This window comes from Orycteropus afer, unplaced genomic scaffold (assembly GCF_000298275.1).
Source record: "Orycteropus afer afer isolate SDZICR_OR568_19922 unplaced genomic scaffold, OryAfe1.0 scaffold00382, whole genome shotgun sequence".
NCBI lineage: Eukaryota > Metazoa > Chordata > Mammalia > Tubulidentata > Orycteropodidae > Orycteropus > Orycteropus afer.
Window position 1 is genome coordinate 2595565 of NW_006921969.1, and position 19769 is coordinate 2615333.

General features: G+C 38.2%; 1 protein-coding gene across 1 annotated transcript in view; it reads right to left on the reverse strand.

The window, feature by feature from the left end:
- QRFPR (pyroglutamylated RFamide peptide receptor) overlaps positions 1-19769 on the reverse strand; it is a 133317-nt gene that overhangs the window by 2506 nt on the left and 111042 nt on the right. Inside the window, exons 2-4 of the mRNA XM_007953267.2 lie at positions 12485-12643; positions 8741-8802; positions 477-712 (exon numbers count right to left, since the gene is read on the reverse strand). Of these exons, the coding sequence (XP_007951458.1) occupies positions 477-712; positions 8741-8802; positions 12485-12643 (457 nt within the window). The remainder of the gene's footprint in view (positions 1-476; positions 713-8740; positions 8803-12484; positions 12644-19769) is intronic.

The following is a 19769-nucleotide window of genomic DNA, read 5'->3' on the forward strand; positions in this document are numbered from 1 at the left end:
AGGATTTTCACACATATTATCTCTTCATACCCATTAAAGCTTGGATGGGAGGAAATAAGGATGGATGAGACTTTACTCCCTTGTACATGTGAGAAAAATGTGGGCCTTAGGAGCAGGCAGACAGAGTCATGCTAGGTCCTGACACCAGCTCACAGCTCTTCCTACCAGGCTATATTTACATATAGATGAGCATATAACAATTTTCTAAATTCCAAATACATTGCTCTCTGTAACAGTAACTTCCCCTTTGATTTGGGATCTGGTGATCTTGCTTTTTTTTTTTTTTAATTTTTCCTGCCATGCATATAACCTCAAAAGTTTAAGGTCAGCCCTAGCTATAATTTACGTGCCTTAACTATTAATTACAAATGATGATTTGACCAGATTCACAAGGATTTCTGGGATCCTTGCTACTGCAAGTTTCAGGACAACTAATTAACTATTTTAAGTGGAGATGAATATTTTATTAAACAGACCTAGCTATTTTTGACATTTCTTTTCCATGAATGGTTTGAAGCACAGAACCATCCCCCACTCTTTTCTTTATCCAAAGTTCATAACCAATTTTACTGTACAGGATCAGCATCACCATAAAGGGCAGAAGGAAGAGGATAACAAGGATGAAAGTGGTATAGATTTTCTGGTGCACAGGGCTGGTCCACTCTTCCAAGCAGCAGACATGTTCTTTTTCATACAAGAAGTCATATTTAATCTTAAAAATAAGAATAGTTCAGTTAGAAGAACTACTACTCAGAATCAAAAGAACAAAAAGTATCCAAGTATTAGTAGTAATCCACCATTTGTCTGTCAATTTGCCGTACTGTGTTGGCTTCTGTATTGCTGTGATGCTGGAAGCTATGCTACTAGTATTTCAAATATGAGCAGTGTCACGTATAGCAGACAGATTTAGTCAGAGCTTCCAGTCTAAGACAGACTGGGAAGGACTGGGCAATTTACTTCTAAAAAAATTGGCCAGCAAAAATGTCATGAATAGCAGTGGTTCATTGTTTCATATTCAAGTGCCAGAAGATAAGCCCCTCAGGTTAGAAGGCACTCAAAATATCACTGAGGAGGAGCTGCCTCCTTAGAGTAGAGTAGATTTTAATGATGTGTTTGGGATAAAGTTTTCAGCACCTTCATTTGCTTTTGTGGCATGACTCAAAATTAGAAGAAACAGCTACAGACATTTTTTTTAATATTGGAACATAGAATTTACAGAGTATGAATCAAGCAAAATGGGAAGTTTTCGAAAATAAAACCAAACACTTGAAAACTGATATCCTAGCCATTGGTTAATGTAAACGGACTCAGTATTGGGCATTTTGTGTCAGATAATCATATAGTCTACTATGCCAGGATTGACAAATTGAAGAGAAATGGTGTCACATTCATTGTCAAAAAGAACATTTCAAGATATATCCCGAAGTACAACACTGTCAGTGATAATATCCATACTCTTACAATGAAGATAATTTAATACTACTATTATTCAATTTATGTCGTTGTTGTTTTTATGTGCCGTCGAGTCATCCCCGACTCATAGTGACCCCTCCTTGGGTTTCTGAGGCAGTATCACTATGGAAGTAGGATTGCCCAACCTTCCTTCCGAGTGCAAAACACAAAGAAATTGAGGACTTTTACCAACTTCTGCAATCTGAAATCAGTCAAACATGCAATCAAGATGCATTGAGAATTACTGGTATTGGAATGTGAAAGCTCGAAACAAAGAAGGATAGATTGTTGGAAAATATGGCCTTGGTGATAAAAATGATTGGGGAAATTGCATGATAGAATTTTGTAATACCCACAACTTATTCATTGCAAATACCCTTTTTAACAGAATACATATACATGGACTTCTCTGGGATACAGGAATCATATAGACTACATCTGTAAAAAGAGATGGTGGAAAAGCTAAATATCATCAGTTGATCAGGGGCCAACAGCACAAGATATCATTAATTGCTCATAGTCAAGTTCAATTTGACTCCAAGGAAAATGAAAACAAGTCCACAAGAGGCAGTATGAACTTGAGTATAGTCCCTCTAAATTTAGAGACCATCTCAAGAACAGATTTGAATGGTAATGACTGATGACCAGATGAGTTGTGAGATGGCATCAAGGACATCATACATGAAGAAAACAAAAGGTTATTAAAAAGAAACGATTGAAAAAAAAATTATGTCAGAACAGATTCTGAAACTAGCTTTTGAATGTTCAGTAATTAAAGGTAATGGAAGAAATGATGAAGTAAAGGAGCTGAACAGAAGAGTTTAAAGGATGGCTGGAAAAACAAAGTATTATAATGAAATATGCAAAGATGTGGAGTTAGAAAACAAAAAGGAAAGAAAACCTCTTGGCTTTTCTCAAGCCGAAAGAACTGAAGAAAAAATTCAAGCCTTGAGTTGCAATACTAAAGAATTTTATGGGCAAAAAAAAAAAAATGAATAATGCAGGAAGTATCAAAGAAGATGGAAGGAACACACAGATTCACTGTACCAAAAATAAATGGTCAATATTCAACCATTTAAAGAGGTAGCATATGATCAAGGACTGATGGCACTGAAGGAAGAAATGCAAGCTGCCCTAAAGGCATTGTCAAAAAACAAGGCTCTAGGAGGTGATGGAATACCAATTGAGATGTTTCAATAAATGAATGCAATGCTGGATGTGCTCACACATCTATGCCAGGAAATCTGGAAGACAGCTTCCTACCTGGCCAACTGACTGGAAGAGCTCCATATTCATGCCCATTCCAAAGGAAGGTGATCCAACAGAATGAGGAAATTATTGAAAAGTATCATTAATATCACACACAAATAAAATCATACTGAAGGAAATTTAAAAATGGTTGCAGGAGTACATCGGTCCTAGAGGGAGTGTAGCCAGAATGCTACTTGGAAGCGAGAATGGCCAGACTTCGTCTCACCTACTTTGATCATATTGTAAGGAGGGACCATTCCCTGGAGAAGGATATCATGCTTAGTAAAGAGGAGGGTCAACGAAAAAGGGGAGGACCTCAACAAGATGGATAGACACAGTGGCTACAATGATGGGTGCAGATATAGCAAGGATCATGGGGTTGGCACAGGAGAGGACAATGTTTCATTCTGCTTTCATTCAACCTAGGGTTGCTATGAGTCAGAGATGACTTGACAGCACCTAACAAGAAGAAGAGTACATCAACAGGAAACAGGCAGAAATTCAAGACAGACTTAGAAGAGGACATGAAATTATGGATATCGTTACTGATGTCAAATGGATCTTGCCTGAAAGTAGAGAATACCAACAAGATGATTACCTGTGTTTTATTCACTATGTAGAAGCATTCAGTTGTGTGGATCATAACAAATTATGGATAACATTGCATGAAATGGAAATTCCAGAACACTTAATTTTGCTCATGTGGAAGCTGTACGTAGACTAAGAGCCTGTTGTTCAAACAGAACCATGGGACACTGGATAGTTTAAAATCAGGAAAAGTGTGTGTCAGGGTTGTATCCTTTCACCATACATATTCAATCTGTATGTTGAGCAATTAATATGAGAAAATGAAGAAGAATATGAAGAAGATATAAAGAAGAATATGAAGAAATATGAAGAAGAACCTAACATCAAGATTGGAAGAAGACTCATTACAAGTTGTGATATGCAGATGACACAACCTTTCTTGCTGAAAGTGAAGAGGACTTGAATCACTTACTGATAAAGATCAAAGACTACAGCTTTCAGTATGGATTACAACATAAAGAAAAAAATCCTCTAAGTGGACCAATAAGTAATGGAGAAAAGATTGAAGTTGTCAAGAACTTCATTTAATTTGGAACCACAATCAATACCCAAGAAATCAAAGAGTATATTGCATTGGGCAAATCTTCTACAAAAAGGAATCTTAAACACGTTAAAAAGCGAAGATGTTATCTTGTGGACTAAGGTGCACCTGACACAGCCATGGTACTTTCATTGCCTCACATGTATATGAAAGCTAGACAATGAGGAAGGAAGACCAAAGAAGAATTAAAATGTTTGAATTAAAGTGTTAGTGAAGAATATTGAATATAGCTAGAAGAACGAATAAATGTGTCTTGGAAGAATGTTCCTTTGAAGTGAAGATGGTGAGAGTTCCTCTCACATACTTTGCACATGTTATCAGGAGAGACCAGTCCTTGGAGAGGACATCATGCTTGGTAAAATAGAGGGTCAGTGAGAAAGTGGAAGGCCCTCAAAGGATGGATTCATAACAGTGGCTGCAACAATGGGCTCAAACACAGCAACAATAGGTTCACACATAGCAACCATGGCAAGCCATCCTTAATGGCTGGGGTGGGACCTGGCAGTTTTTCATTCAGTCTCAATGAGTCAGAACCAGCTCCATGGCACCTAACAACATTATTGTGATTCAGTAATTTAAAGCACTTAAAAATTTGCTACTAGTCAGTACTTCAAAGGAGATGTAATATTATTTGTTCTTTTGTTACTAAGTACAGACGTTTCCATTTATTACTTGAGTTAAGATTTCTACATTTTCTTTTCTATTTTTAATGGCATTTAAGCTCATAGCCTATTCAATTTATTTTTTTTATCTTTCTTAACTTTTATTCCACTGCAGTTAAAAGTTTTCAGTTGGATGAAAGAGCACTAAAATTGGCAAAGTACATATGAAAAAATATATATATTGTACTGCATTGTAACTAATTTCATGTTAAATCTTTCTGTTTCCTCAGTTTTTTGAAGAAAAAAATTTTGGCAAGGTGTCAGACTTCTCCCAGTTGAGAAGTACTGAAAGCCCATATTTTGCTACTGTAATTTTTTTTTTTTTTTTTGCTACAGCTATTTTGTATTGAAATGATCACATTGCTTGCAAAAGTATTAAAAAGGCAACTGGAAAGTTTTAGATTCAGAGACAAATAAGAAATTGGTATTCAAAGTATTATCATCCTAGAAATATTCAGACTCAATTAAAGACCTTGAGTTACACATTTTATAGAAAAGTGATGCTTATTTACTCATATTATTTCTGACAAACTAGTCTTATGAGTTCAAGAATATCATTAATAGCAATATTATCAATAATAGCACAAATATTGTTGTTGGGTGTCATCACACAAATGCTAATAAGGGTTTATTAAAAAACAAACTAAATATTTAAATATTAATGTCTTGTTTCTCTGGGTAACAGGTATCAGATCGAAAGAATTTATCAAACTATGCTTTTTGGTTATTCTGGAGCTTTCTAGATGAAAAATATTTAGGTCTTAGACAAAGTTCTGGCTATGTTCCTAGCAAATTTTATCATCAATATTCAATGACAAATGAATGGGGGGGAGGGCAAACTTTTTCAGTATATTGACCAAAGATAAGAAAAATGAAGTTCTGATCTAGATGTTGTTTACAAACACAACTAGAAATGAAACCACTTATTGAAAAATAATTTCAAGGTCCAAGCTCCTTGGAAATATTAAACTGCAATCCACTCTGATTCTGTGTAAGAGGAGGCTACACTGTCAACAACAATAGGTCATGTATTGACAGATCTGAAAGCAAGATGCTAGGGAGATGACAGTCTTCAAAAGGGTTCATGTGTCCCTAGGGACAAGAAAAGAGTTTCTAAGGGTATGTTCAGATGGTTTTATGGAATCACCTCTAGATTTTCTATTTCCAGTGTGGTGTTGTTGTTGTTGCTGTTGTTATGTGCCGTCGAGTCGGCCCCGACTCATAGCGACCCCTCCTTGGGTTTCCGAGGCAGTATCACTATGGAAGTAGGATTGCCCAACCTTCCTTCCGAGGAGTGGCTGGTGGGTTTGAACCGCCAGCCTTCTGGTTAGCAGTCAAATGCCTTAGGCACTATGCTACCAGAGCTCCCTATGCTACCAGAATCCTACTGTGTGAGAGAGTGGTTGAAGTTGTGGTGTCAGGCACAGCCTACTTCCTGAGATCACACTTCTTCCAGTTTACATAAGCTTTCTCTCCCATCCAACTCAAATCTTACTCTGGGGCAACAAAGAAAGAGGCAGTTCAAATTACTGACTTAAGTGAAGCCTCCTTTGACTAAGACACCATAAACCCATGCTTTGTGCTTTCCTATGGGAGCTCTGGTGGTGTAGTGCCTAAGGCATTTGACTACTAATCAGAAGGCTGGAGGTTCAAACTCACCAGCCACTCCTCAAAAGGAAGGTTGGGCAATCTGCTTTTGTAGTGATACTGCCTCGGAAACCCAAGGAGGGGTCACTGTGAGTCGGATCAATGGCAGTGAGTTTGGTTTTTGGTTTTAGATGGCTAAAATATATTTCTACTCAGGGCAAAGCTTGACAGAAACAAGGTGTTCTGGTGGGTACTGGGATGTTCTAATTCTCTTTTTTTTAATACAATGAGAAAGGAGATGTCATGACAATTTTAACTATCTTGTTACTTACATCTCCTGAAAGTTTTCAAAATGTGGAACTCTTGAGAGAGAGAACCAAGTGAGAGCAAAGCAAAGGGAGCAACAGTGAGAAATGTTGAAAACAGTGGTGCTTTATTTCAACTAGATGAGAAATCCAGGCTCCTAACAGAATCTCTCTCTATCTCTCTCTAATACAGAATTTAGCAGTGAGGAGGTGGGCATGATGATGCATTTATTTAATTTAAAAAATGAAATTGGGTTTTTCCTCACAGAAAGTAAATCTGATTTGCTTGTGTTAGACAAGCTTGGCTTTGTTGGTCAGATATGTGGCATTTTCTACAAACCAAAAGAGTTAATATTTAAAATATATTGAAAGCCTATGACAAAATAATTTTATATATAAAAAATTGACCAATTTGCCTGTTTTCTATTGGCCAGAAATGAGCCCCACAACTGTGTATTGGGCTGGGCATTTTTAAAGAGCTCTATCTAACCAATTTCCTGCTGGAGATAAGGACAGCTTCAGCCAGTAGAAAGGAGCTGGCAATGGACAGCTGCATGTGGAGGTTGCTTGTTTTTTATGAACAGCTGGTTGAGAAGTACTCCTATGTCAAGGAAGTGGCAGTTGGAAGCCTCAGTGGTGTTATAGTTGAGAAACTCATTAAGTAAAGGCTCAATCATGAGAAACAGCCATTCCCCAAGAGCACCAATACCAAAGAGCACGTGCCCTTCCTCTCCACCACTGTCCTCATCAGCTCCCAGGCACCAGAGGCATCCCATTGAATAATGAATTGGAGAAGGAGAAATGCAAGGCAAGGAAGCAGAGAAGAAGCCAATCAGGATTCCTCTCCACATTGTAAATTCTGGTCCCAACAAGACTCAAGCTGGGGGATGGGAGAAGTTTTAAATTCATTGAGAATATGGACTTATGTAATCAAGACACTGGACTGGGCATTTTAATATTGGGACTAATACTGACTTTGTGACTGAAAGTGGCCAGAGGAAAATGTATAGGGCTTGACAGGTTTTGTACATGAGATTTCATCCACAGGACTGGAAAGTCTTCAGATTGCATTTTTGTAGGTAGCAAGAGATAGAATCAACTTGGTTTCTGCTCTCACTACTCAAGTTCAGCTCATTCAATATACTGATTACATGAATACTCTACTTACTTTTTTAGATTTATTTTTGTCTTATAACCAACCCTCACTCCCCCCCACCACCAAAAAAAAGTTTCCGTAGAATCAATTCTGACTCATACTGACTCCACATGTGTCAGAGTAGAACTATGGAGTACTGGTTTCTCCCCGGCTGATTTTTCTGAAAGTAGATCACCAGGACTTTCTTGCAAATTACCGATGCACTTGAACCACCAACTTTTCATTCATATTAATTCTTGATTTACCAGTTATAAAATAGTCTTGATGATGGGCAATGTATGCCCAGAGAAGTCTCACATTTCCCTATGTTAATTTAAAAAGGGACAAAGAAGTGTATAGTTTTTAAAAATATCTTAGTGGGTACTGTGCCAGACCACCTATGCAGGACATGCTAAAGTATGTTCCAATGGACAGACAAGAATGCCTAAAACAACACAGAACTTCCCATCACTGTAAATCACCAAACAAGGCTGAGATTGTCTGACAAGGTGTGGTGGAAGGTTAGGGTTTGAATAAAATGACATGATTTCCAATTAAAAGTCCACTTTCTCAATGAATAGGAAGCAAGTAAGGAAAGACTTACAAAAGACAATAAACTAATAAGTAGACAACTTTTTTTAATGTGGCTTAAAAGCAAAATCTAGAATAATTAATCTCTTAAAATCTAACGAGACATTGAAGAACACTAAGAAAGGCATTCTCAGCTGGCAGAAAAAGAAAGTGACTCTAATACATTTTTTAAAAAATCAAGTATTAAAAAAAAAATTCAAGTATTAAAATCTTGGGAGCTCTGGTAGCTTAGTGCCTAAGGCACTTGACTGCTAACCAAAAGATTGGCAGTTCAAACCCACCAGCCACTACTGGGAAGGAAGGTTGGGCAATCTACTTCTGTAGTGATACTGCCTCGGAAACCCAAGGAGGGGTGGCTATGAGTCACTATGAGTTGGGTTCAACTCAACGACACACAAAAACAACAATAACATTAAAATCTTAACAAAATAAAAGCAAAGACGAGCTAGATGAAATAAAGAAAAAAAAAAATCTTAAATTATTTTAACCCAATTGAAAAATCTTCAGTGGAACAATTGAGATCTCATACAAATTTGTGGTAATTCTCTTTCAGGAGGGAAACTGTTATAATTAAGTGAGGTGGGAAAACTTTTCAAAAAAATATTATCAATCCCAGCCCCAAGTCTACCTCAAGTCGTTGTACATGCCACATGGGTGATCCCACAATGACTGCCACCAGCCAGACCACTCCTGTAAAAACATTAAAATCATCAGAACACAATTCATCTAAGAAGAATGCATTTTATTGCTTAATACTCAATAAATAAACAATAAAACAAAACAAAAACCCACTGCCATTGTCAATTCAGACTCAGTGACCAGATAGGACAGAGTAGAACCGCCCCATAGGTTTTGCAAGGCTGGAAATTTTTTCAGGAATTGGGATACCACAACTAACTCCCATGGAGCAGCTGGTGGGTTGGAACTCCCGACCTTTTGGTTAGCAGTCGAATGCTTTAACCACTGTACCACCAGAGCTCCTTTGCTCTAACTGCAAAGACTCCCTGTATTAATTACTAAGCAGTTCTGGTGGTATAGTGATTAAATTACTGGGCTGCTAACCAAAAGATCAGCAGTTTGAACCCACTAGGTACTCCACGGGAGAAAAGTGAGGCAGTTTGCTTCCGTTAAGATTTACAGCCTCGGAAACTCTATGGGACAGTTCTACTGTGTTTTGTACAGTAGTCAGAATTGCCTTTACAGCAGTGAGTTTGGTTTGGTTTGGTTTGGTTTTATGTTCATGACACCCCATCATCTCTTCCCTGGAATAGTGCAGTGGTCTCCTCATAGATCCTCACTTTCATTCTTTAAACACCCTCAACTTCACTGCTGGAATGCTTTTCCCAAAATATGTTTTAAATATTTAAAACTGGAAGGTCAGAACTTGGAACCCACCAGTTTCTTTGTGGGAGAAAGATGTGGCTGTCTGCTTCCAAAAAGATTACAGCTTTGGAAACTCCTATGGGAGTTATCCTTATCCTATAGGCCTAAGGCATTTGACTGCTAACCAGAAGGTTGGCGGTTCAAACCCACCAGCCACTCTTCGGAAGGAAGATGGGGCAATCTACTTCCGTAGTGATACTGTCTGGGAAACCCAAGGAGGGGTCACTATGAGTTGGGTCCGATTCGACAGCCCATAATAACAACAACATAGGGTCACTATGAGTTGGAATCATCTTGACACCAACAGATAATTGTATATTTGTGACACTGCCTATAAGATAAAATTCAGGCATTATTTTCTGATTTACAAAAGAAACCCTACAGCATCAGAAACCACGATGCTCTTTCAAAATGCTCTATCCTCCATTAATTTGTTGAGAGGAATTTCTTTAATTACATGCCCTTAATTTAGAGAGAAACTACTGTGGACCATTTCAAACTTCAAGTCTTAACAAACTAGAAAGAGGCCAAAATCAATAGCCCCAACTTTGATCTTGGAGAAAGGTTCCCAGCTGAAACTCTGATTGTTCTTTCTATATTGGGTAGGACTATTCTATATTGGGTTTCTAGGAACTAAGACTCACTTAATCCATCTAAGAAAATTAAGGTTCCTTATTTATTTATTGGGAGCTCTGGTGGCACAGTGCCTAAGGCATTTGACTACTAACCAGAAGGCTGGCGGTTCAAACCCACCAGCCACTCCTCGGAAGGAAGAGTGGACAATCAACTTCCGTAGAGATACTACCTCAGAAACCCAAGGCGGGGTTACTATGAGTCAGAATCAACTTGTCAGTAGTGAGTTTGTTTTTTGATTATTTATTTAGTTTTTTTAAAAAATCGCTATAGAAAGTCATCATCATCCAAGATAGTTCTATGGGCCACATTGCTCTGACTGTCTCTATGTATGTATGTATGTGTGTATATATATATATATAGAGAGAGAGAGAGAGAGAGAGAGAGAGAGAGGTCAACAGTAATGGGATAAACACACACACACACACAAATATACGATTACCTGTTGGTGTCAAGATGATTCCAACTCATAGCGACCCTATAGGATAAGGATAACTCCCTTAGGAGTTTCCAAGGCTGTAATCTTTTTGGAAGCAGACAGCCACATCTTTCTCCCACAAAGCAACTGGTGGATTCCAAGGTCTGATCTTTCAGTTTGTATGCTTAATCAGTGTACCACCAGGGCTGTATGTTGTTGTTGTTGTATACACATATATAATCTATATTTTTTAGATTATATAGGTTTTGCAAGACTGGAAAGACTTCAAGTCTTAACAAACTAGGAAGAGGCCAAAATCAAGAGCCCCAAGAGCCCATCTATTCTATTCTAGTTGCATCTAGTTATCTTATGCCCAATCATTTTTCTAATTTTTAGCACAAATTCTGAAGGAATTTTATCTAACTGGTTTAGATCATTGCTAATGCTCCTTGGGCCCTCCCTGCTCAGGGATAGAAGGGCTACACAAAAAGTTATATGTACAGTTCTGACTCAACCTGGGACCACTTTGGTTAACAAAGCCTAGCTGAGCTTCCTTGGACAGGATATGGAGGCAAGGCAGTTCCAACTACAAAGAGGTGTGGGGCATGACAGACACAATGACTGACTGTGAAACAGAGCTGGAGGAAGGTGTCAGTCACCAAAGCCCCCATGGGGAGAAAAATCTACTTTGTTTAAAAACCTCCCTGTCTCCAATGACTTTTTATTTGAGTGGGAACTGCTTTGACTGCTTATTATCAACTTTGCTTTCAGATATTTAGGCTCCCTCCACATTTCTATCCTTTTGAATAATTCTCCTCTTCCATGTATTCCTTACCTTACCTTCTTTCCACACCAACATGCTGTTTTCAGATGTTCTGATGTTAGAAGGGTGTCAATTATTAAAAGCCAATAGACCTTTGAGTTTTTTGTTGGAAAGATGTGACACAAATTTTAAAATAACTAAATAAAATGAATGAATTATTTCCCGATTGATTTACCTATTTATTTCAAATTACTTAAAATGGGTTTAATATTGCAAAGCCTTCAGGTGTTCTTTTTGTAATTCTGCAATCCAGTGTCAGTGGAATTTGTAAAGCAAAATAAGTGCTTAATTCTTCTCAAGTGACATATTATTCAAAATTGTTCCCTTTGATTATTTCTTTAGTTGCTTACTATATCTTTGATTGTTTAGCTATAATAAATTCAAACTATTGTGATGCATAATAAGGTTTGAAACTGCTCCATTATAATTTTTGAATAGAGAAACATCCATTTAACTATGCTAGTTACTAGGACATTGCTTTAAATTTAGCATGTATCACTGAAGACATGCTCATCATGACTTGCTGAATCAGGAACAGTTACAGCAAGCTGAGGAGACAGAATTGCCTGGAGCAAACTTATGAAGTAGATGGAATTTATCTGTGTCAAGTACCTACAGCACCAGTGCAACTGTATTTTCCTGCAGCCCAAGGTCTTCTAGTATCATGTGCTCCCCACTAGGACCACTACTGCTAGGACCCCTGTTCTCCTCTTTTCTAAAATACCCATTTCTGCTCTCATCAAAATATACTTACCCTCTTTATTGTAGCTTTCAGCCTTCTTATGTCAGGATGACATTTTATTAATTTAACGAATGGTCATGTGGCAATATGCCACTTATGGGTTATCTTAGTTCAGCTGAAAGTAATGCTTAAAAGTGTAAGACTCAAGAAATAAATATGTAATTAGAGAGATTTCTGGTGTTGTAGTAGGCCTAGAGGACAGGAGGGGTGAGGTTGGGAAAGTTTGAAATCCTCAAATTTCACCCCAATGCCTACAAGTTAGAGAAGATGTTACTCTTGTCATTTGTAAATATGGTTCTCTTTGAAGAAATTCTCTTTGTCTTGGAATGTAGAATGGCATTAACATTGACACTGCATTAGTCAATGACCTCACCTAGCATTGTGAATGCCCTTCGGTTGGTATATTGCCACTTCATTTTAAACGGATGTACCAGACCTTGGTGCCTTTCCACAGCAATACAGGTCATAGTGAGAATTTCTGTCACTATAGCAGTGGATTGGACAAATGGCACCATCTTGCAAATGAAGGCACCTGCAGCAAGAAAATAGGACAAGTTTTACATCAAAACAATAAAAAGTTTTATCTATATCTTTGTAATTATCAAAGTTAATTAATTCTGAGTTGTTCTTCAAAAGTTTTATAACTATAAAATAATTACATCATAGGCACAAAATAATTAAAAAAGGTTTTCTTTCTTCAATTGGATTCTAAGTTTCTAAATGATGTGTAATTATATATAATAACACAATGAGAGGAGAATTCAGCATAGGCAGAAAAACAATAAATGTGACCTTTGGATGAAAAGAGCCAAGTCAGTGTGATCTAGTCTCCCAGGGTCTACACTACACAGTGATCTTTGATTCTTTCTTCCCTTTCAGTTCCCTTTCAAATCATAACAAAGGAATAATTTTCATCAAAGCCTCTCAGATCTCCTCTTATCTTTTATCCTTCATTGACTCTCTGTCCAAGACTTTATATCTAGATTACACCATTTGCCTCTTAACTGATTTCACTTTCTCTAGTGTAAAAGTTTCAAACGTAAGAGCTCGAGGCAAGATTTGGCCTGCAAACATGCTTTGTTTGATTTATACACTATTTTTTTAATAGCTTTATTGAAATATAATTTACATACTATGCAATTCGGTCACGTAAAGTGTACAACTCAATGACTTTTAGTATATTCACAGATATATGAAATCATAACCATAGTCAATTTTAGAAGATTTTTATCACCTCAAAAAGAAATTCTAAGGGTTGAAACCCATTAAATGGGGAAGATATAATCTCTTTAACAGATGGTAATGGCAAAACTGCTATCTATTAGTAGAAAAATGAAACAGGATCTATATCTCACACCGACACAAAAATGAACTCAAGATGAATCAAAGAGCTAAGTGTGAAATGTAAAACTTCAAAAATCTTCAAAGAAAAACAAGGGACAAACTTAGGGGCCCTAATTCATGCATAAATATACTAGCAAATATAACTGAAAATGTACAAAACAGCAGAAGGCAAACTAGACGGCTAGGCCTCCTAAAAATTAAACACTTATATACATCAAAAGATTTCAGAAGAAGAGTAAAAAGAAAACTGACAGAGTGGGGAAGAAAATGGCAACAACATATTGGACAAGGGACTAATCTCTGACATTTATAGACAATATCAACACTTCAACAACAAAAACATAAATAATCCAGTTTAAAAATGGCAGAGGACATGAAAATAACAGTTCACAAAGAGGATGTTCAGGTGGCCAACAAGTACATGAAGAAATGCTTGCAATTATTGGCTATTAACCAAACCAAACTCTGCCGTCAAGTTGGATCCGACTCATAGCGACCCCTCCTTGAGTTTCCAAGGCAGTATCACTAAGGAAGTAGATTGTCCAACCTTCCTTCCAAGGAGTGACTGGCGGGTTTGAACTGCTAGGCTACTGGTTAGGAGTCAAATGTCTTAGGCACTACACCACCAGAGCTCCCTAATAGCTATTAGAGAGAAACAAAAAGATATCATCTCACTCCAGCATTAATAGCAAAGTTAAAAAAAAAAAAAAAAAAGGAAAGGAAGTAACAAATGCTGGCGAGGGTGTGGAGAGACTGGGACCCATATCCCATATACACTCCTGGTGGGATTGTAAAATGCCATCACCACTGTGGAAAACAGTATGGCACTTCCTTAAAAAATAGGTACTAGAAATATATGATCCAGCAATCCCACTATTGGGTATATAACCTACAGAATGAAGAGTCATGACATGAATAGATATATGCATACCCATGTTTACTGCAGCACTATTCACAATAGCAAAAAGGATGCAAACAACCTAAATGCCTATCAATGGATGAATGGATAAATAAACTATGGTACATGATGGAATACTATGCAATGTTAAAGAGTAACAATGAATCTGTGAAACACGTCATAATTTGGATGAACCTAGAGGATATTGTGCTGAATGAAATTAGTCAATCACAAAAGGACAAATATTGTATGAGACCACTATTATAAAAAGTCAATTAAAAATTTTCACACAAAAAGAAACATTCTTTGATGGTTACTGGGGTGGGAGGGGAAAGGAGGGTAAATAAGTAACTGGAAGACAGGGGTGAAAGGGAAGGCAATATGTAATAAAGGGCAGGGCAGTATGACATGATCAAGGCTAAGGAAAAACAAGAGGAGAGGAGGAGAACAAGAGTTAAAGGCAACAGAAGTAAATATTATTATTTATTCCATCCAAAATAACAGTAATAACAATAATCTATGAGTGAATAGAAATACAAGCTGAACAGGTGTGGAAAGATGAATGAGACTACATCCATGAATGGGAGCTCTGGTAGCATAGTGGCTAAGACACTTGACTGCTAACCAGAAGGCTGACGGTTCAACCCATCAGCCACTCCTTGGAAGGAAGATGGGGCAATCTACTTCCGTAGTGATACTGCCTTGGAAACCCAAAGAGGGGTTGCTATGAGTTGGGTCTGAATTGATGGCACATAACAACAACAACAACAACATCCATGAATATGTACAAGTTTGATGGAAAATATTTCCAAATAGGTATTTATAGGTGCTTCAAATATATCCATGAATACAGTAGAGCATTCAGAGAGCAAAGTTATGAGTTATGAAGACTTCTTAGCCATAACCAAACATCTTGAAGGAAAGATTCACTGCTCTGGAGGTTCAAAACCATAGTTCTGGGGAACATCAAGGTCAATAGGCACAACCTAGTCCATGGTCTGGTTACCTAGTGCCACTCTGACAGGAATATACCACAGATGGGATGCTTGAACAAACAGGAGTTTATTTTCTTACAGTTTGGAGGCTTTAAGTCTGAGTTCAAAGTGCCAGGCTTTAAGGGCTTGGGGAAAGGCCCTCAACCCTGGGCTTCAGCTCCACCTCCTGCTCCCAGCCCACTGAAGTTAGAGGCTTTTCTTCACTCAGACAGTCACTGGCTGCTGAGACTGACAAGCCCAAGGTTGACAAGTAAAAAGGTGCAGTTCTGATATTATCAAATCACATGTTGTTGTTATTGTTATGTGCCATTAATTCAAGTCCATTAAAGATCCCAAGGTTGGCAGAGCATGGCAGGCTGCTGAACAATGACATGGCTACATGCATGGTTCAAGCATGCCATAAGCTAGAGACTATTCCCCAAGCTGTTTCTTATATATGGGAAGCAGACCACGTACCCAAAGCAGCTACTCAGCTGCTCCAATAGATTATACTGTAGAGTTAATTATCAAACATCTCATCTTGGAGAATAACTACATTCAGCTGCCCAGCCACTCAACCAAGTTGACACACAAACTTAACCACCATAGTCCACAAAGACAATGTTCTATATTCTTCTTTGGTGAGTAGCAAGTGGAGTCTTCAAAGCTTTGAGTGTCCATTTGAAGTTCTGCTATTGGTCTCTCCCTATCCAGCGTAAAGAATGAAGAAAATCAAAGAGGTATGGAAACAGCTAGCCCAAAGGACTAATAGACTATGTGAACCTTAGCCTCCACGACCCTGTGACCAGAATAACTAGGAAGTGCCTGGTCTCCACTACCAACCAATGTGAAAGGGATCACATTAGAAGGTCCCAGATAGAGTGGGAGAAAAAGTGGAACAAAACTCAAAAAAAAACAAAAAATCATTAAACATAAATGACCAGGATCACTGGTTAGATAGAGAATGGTGGAACCCCCTGAGATTATAGCCCTTAGTGAGACTTCAAGTCTGGAACTGAACTTACTCCATGACTAAAATTCCCACCAAGCAACATACAGATCTATAGGGTGAACAGTAACACTAGGGAGGTACACAATCCTTATAACAATCAACAATTTGATATAAAAAGGACAGCATTTTCCCAAGAACAAAGTTCAGGAGGCACGGAGGGATAGGAAAGATGGAAGAATGGAAATGGGAAACATGGAGGAAGTAGGATAAACGCTGTGATATTGTGGGGATTGCAATCAATGGTATGAAATAAAATGTACATAAATTGTTGAATGGAAAATTGATTTGCTCTGTAAACCTGAATCCAAATCACAATGAAAAGCTGAGGGAAAAAAAAAAAAAAAAGAAATGAAATTCTATACCTTTTAGCTATCACTTCCCCATCCCCAAGCCCTAGACAACTATTAATCTATTTTCTGTCTCTATGGATTTGAATTTTCTGGATATTTTTTATTAATGGAATTTAATAATGTATGGTCTTTTGTGACTTGCTTCTTTCCCACAGCATAATATTTTCAAGGTACACCTATATAGTAGTGTGTCTCAGAATTTCATTCCTTTTTATGATCAAATAATTGTATCCATTTATAATAAATCACATTTTATGTGTCTTTTCATATATTGATGAACTTTTGAGTTAACTAGGTTTTGGCTATTATGGATACTACTACTGTCTTAGTTATCTAGCTCTGGTGGCATAGTGCCTAAGGCATTTGACTGCTAACTAGAAGACAGGCAGTTCAAACCCACCAGCCACTCCTTGGAAGGAAGATTGGGCAATCTACTTCCATAGTGATACTCCCTTGGAAACCCAAGGAGGGATTGCTATGAGTTGGATCTGACTCGATGGCAGTGAGTTTGGTTTTGGTTTGGTTTGTGATAAGAGAAATACCACAAATTATAGTTTTAACAAACAGAAATTTATTCTTTCACCATTTAGGAGGCTAGAAGTCCAAATTCAGGGTGCTAGTTCTAGGGAAAGATTTTCTATCTCCATTGACTCACAGTTTAGGAAGAAGGTTCTATTCTTCTTTCAGCATCTGTATGTGGGGCTATCTCTCCTTGGGTATCTTCATGTGCCTTGGCATTAATCTTTCCCTGGTTCCAGGAGGTTCCAAACACAGGGAACCTGAGTCCAAAGGACAGATTCCTTCAAGCTTTTCTTTCTTGATGATACCGAAGTACCTCTGATTTCTGCTCCTGGTTTAATTTCTTTTATATCACAAAAGAGATTGACACAAGATAAAACTTAATTTTGTACATTTCATCCTGCCTCATTAACATCACTGCTCCAAAATGTTCCCTAGTTAACATCATAGAAGTTAGGATTTGCAACGTGTGTTAGGCTGAATTCTGTGTGTGTGTTGTTGTTAGGTGCCATCGAGTTGGCTCCAACTCATAGCAACTGTATGTACAACAGAACAAAACACTGCCCAGTCTTGTGCCAGCCTCACAATCCTTGCTATACGTGAACCCATAATTGCAGCCACTGTGTCAATCCATCTTGTTGAGGGCTTTTCCCTCTTTCATTGACCATCCACTTTGCATGATATTCTTCTCCTGGAAATGGTCTCTTCTGACAACATGACCAAAGTAGATGAGACAAAGTCTGGTCATTCTTGCTTCCAAGGAGCATTCCGGCTACACTTCTTCCAGGATATACTTGTTCTTCTTGTAGTCCATGGTATGTCAGTATTCTTTGCCAGCACCACAACTCAAAAGCATCAACTTTTCTTCAGTCTTCCTTATTCATTCCCTAATTTTCACATCCATATGAGGCAACTGAAAATACCACGGCTTGGGTTAGGCATACCTTAGTCCCCAAAGAGACAATTGCTCTTTAGCACTTGAAAGAGGTCTTTTGCAGCATAATTGCCCAGTACAACACGCCATCTGATTTATTTTTTATTTTTTCAATTGTGATTTGGGTGAAAGTTTACAGAGCAAATTTAGTTTCCATACAGCAGTTCACATATACTTTGTCTCATGACATTGACTACAACTTACCACAATGCAACAGGTCCCCTCCCACTTCCTCTCGATAGTTACCTCTTCCCTGTGTCCAGTTCTCCATGCACTCCTGCCCCCTGAGCTCTCCCTGTGCACAAACAGCCCTTCTTTCTCCCATGATTGTTCTCTCTAAGGAGTGTATCTACCTCAGGTAAATGTTCAACTTATATGCATGTCTTTTGTTTGATTGGAAGCCACAGGTGTGTGTTCAATTCCAGACCTGAAGGGAAGCTAGGGGCCATTGTCTCAATGGTTCCACCAGGCTCTATCAGACCAGGTCCCCCCCCTTTATTTTCCCAAATGATTTTGAGTTTTGTTCCACATTGTCCTCCCTCTCTATCCAGGATCTCCTACATAGATCACCTATGGGTGGTTGACAGCGGTAACCAGGCACCATCTAGTTCTTCTGGTCTCATAGTCATATAGGCTGTAGATTGCAAGGTGTACCGGTCACTAGGACCAATTGTTTCCATGAATCTTTGGTTTTCTTCATTCTTCTTTGCTCTGGATGAGGAGAGACCCATCATTGCATCTAGATGGCTGCTTGCAAGCTTTTAAGATCCTAGTCAATACTCACTAAAGTACGAGGTGGAACAATATTTTGTGTAGTATGTTATGCCAATGGAGCTTGATGTCCTCTGCGACTATGGTCCTGAGCTCACAGGTTCAACTACTTGCTCCCTCTGGGTAGCTGGCTGTGACCAAGAAATGACTACAACCTTGTCCCTTGTCAGTGCTACTATACACCTGGGAATTCTTATAGAACATACAAATACACTTGTAGAACCATTGTCTACCAACCCTATACATGGTCTTGGGTACACTTCCTGCTGCATAGACATACCTAATAGTTCAGCCTGTCCACCCATCTATCCACCCATATACCCATATTTGCCTTCATTGACAACATAGTACTGTATGTGCAAAAGGGTTCATCTTTGTTGTCTGCACCTCCCATGTACCTCTCTATGTCTTCCTCTTCTTCAATGCCACCATATTGATCACTCACATTTGATACATTGCCCTTCTCTTCACCCAAATCAATTCTTGCCTCTACCTATCTAACAGTGTTCCCTATTCTCCCCTCCCACCCTTGGTAACCAACAAAGAAAATATCCTTCCATATAAAACTTTTCCTTGACTTTTTATAATGGTGGACTAATATAATATTTGTTCTTCTTTGATTGACTTATTTCACTCAGCATAATGTCCTCCAAGTTCATCCACATTATGTGGTGTCTTGCAGATTCTACAATATTCTTTAGGGTTGCATAGTATTCCGTTTTCTGTATGTACCATTGTTTGGTTATCCATTCCTCAGTTGATGGATTCCTTAGTTGTTTCCATCTTTTTGTTATTGTAAATAATGCTGCGATGAACATGAGTGTGCAAATGTCTGTTCTTGTCATGGCTCTCACTT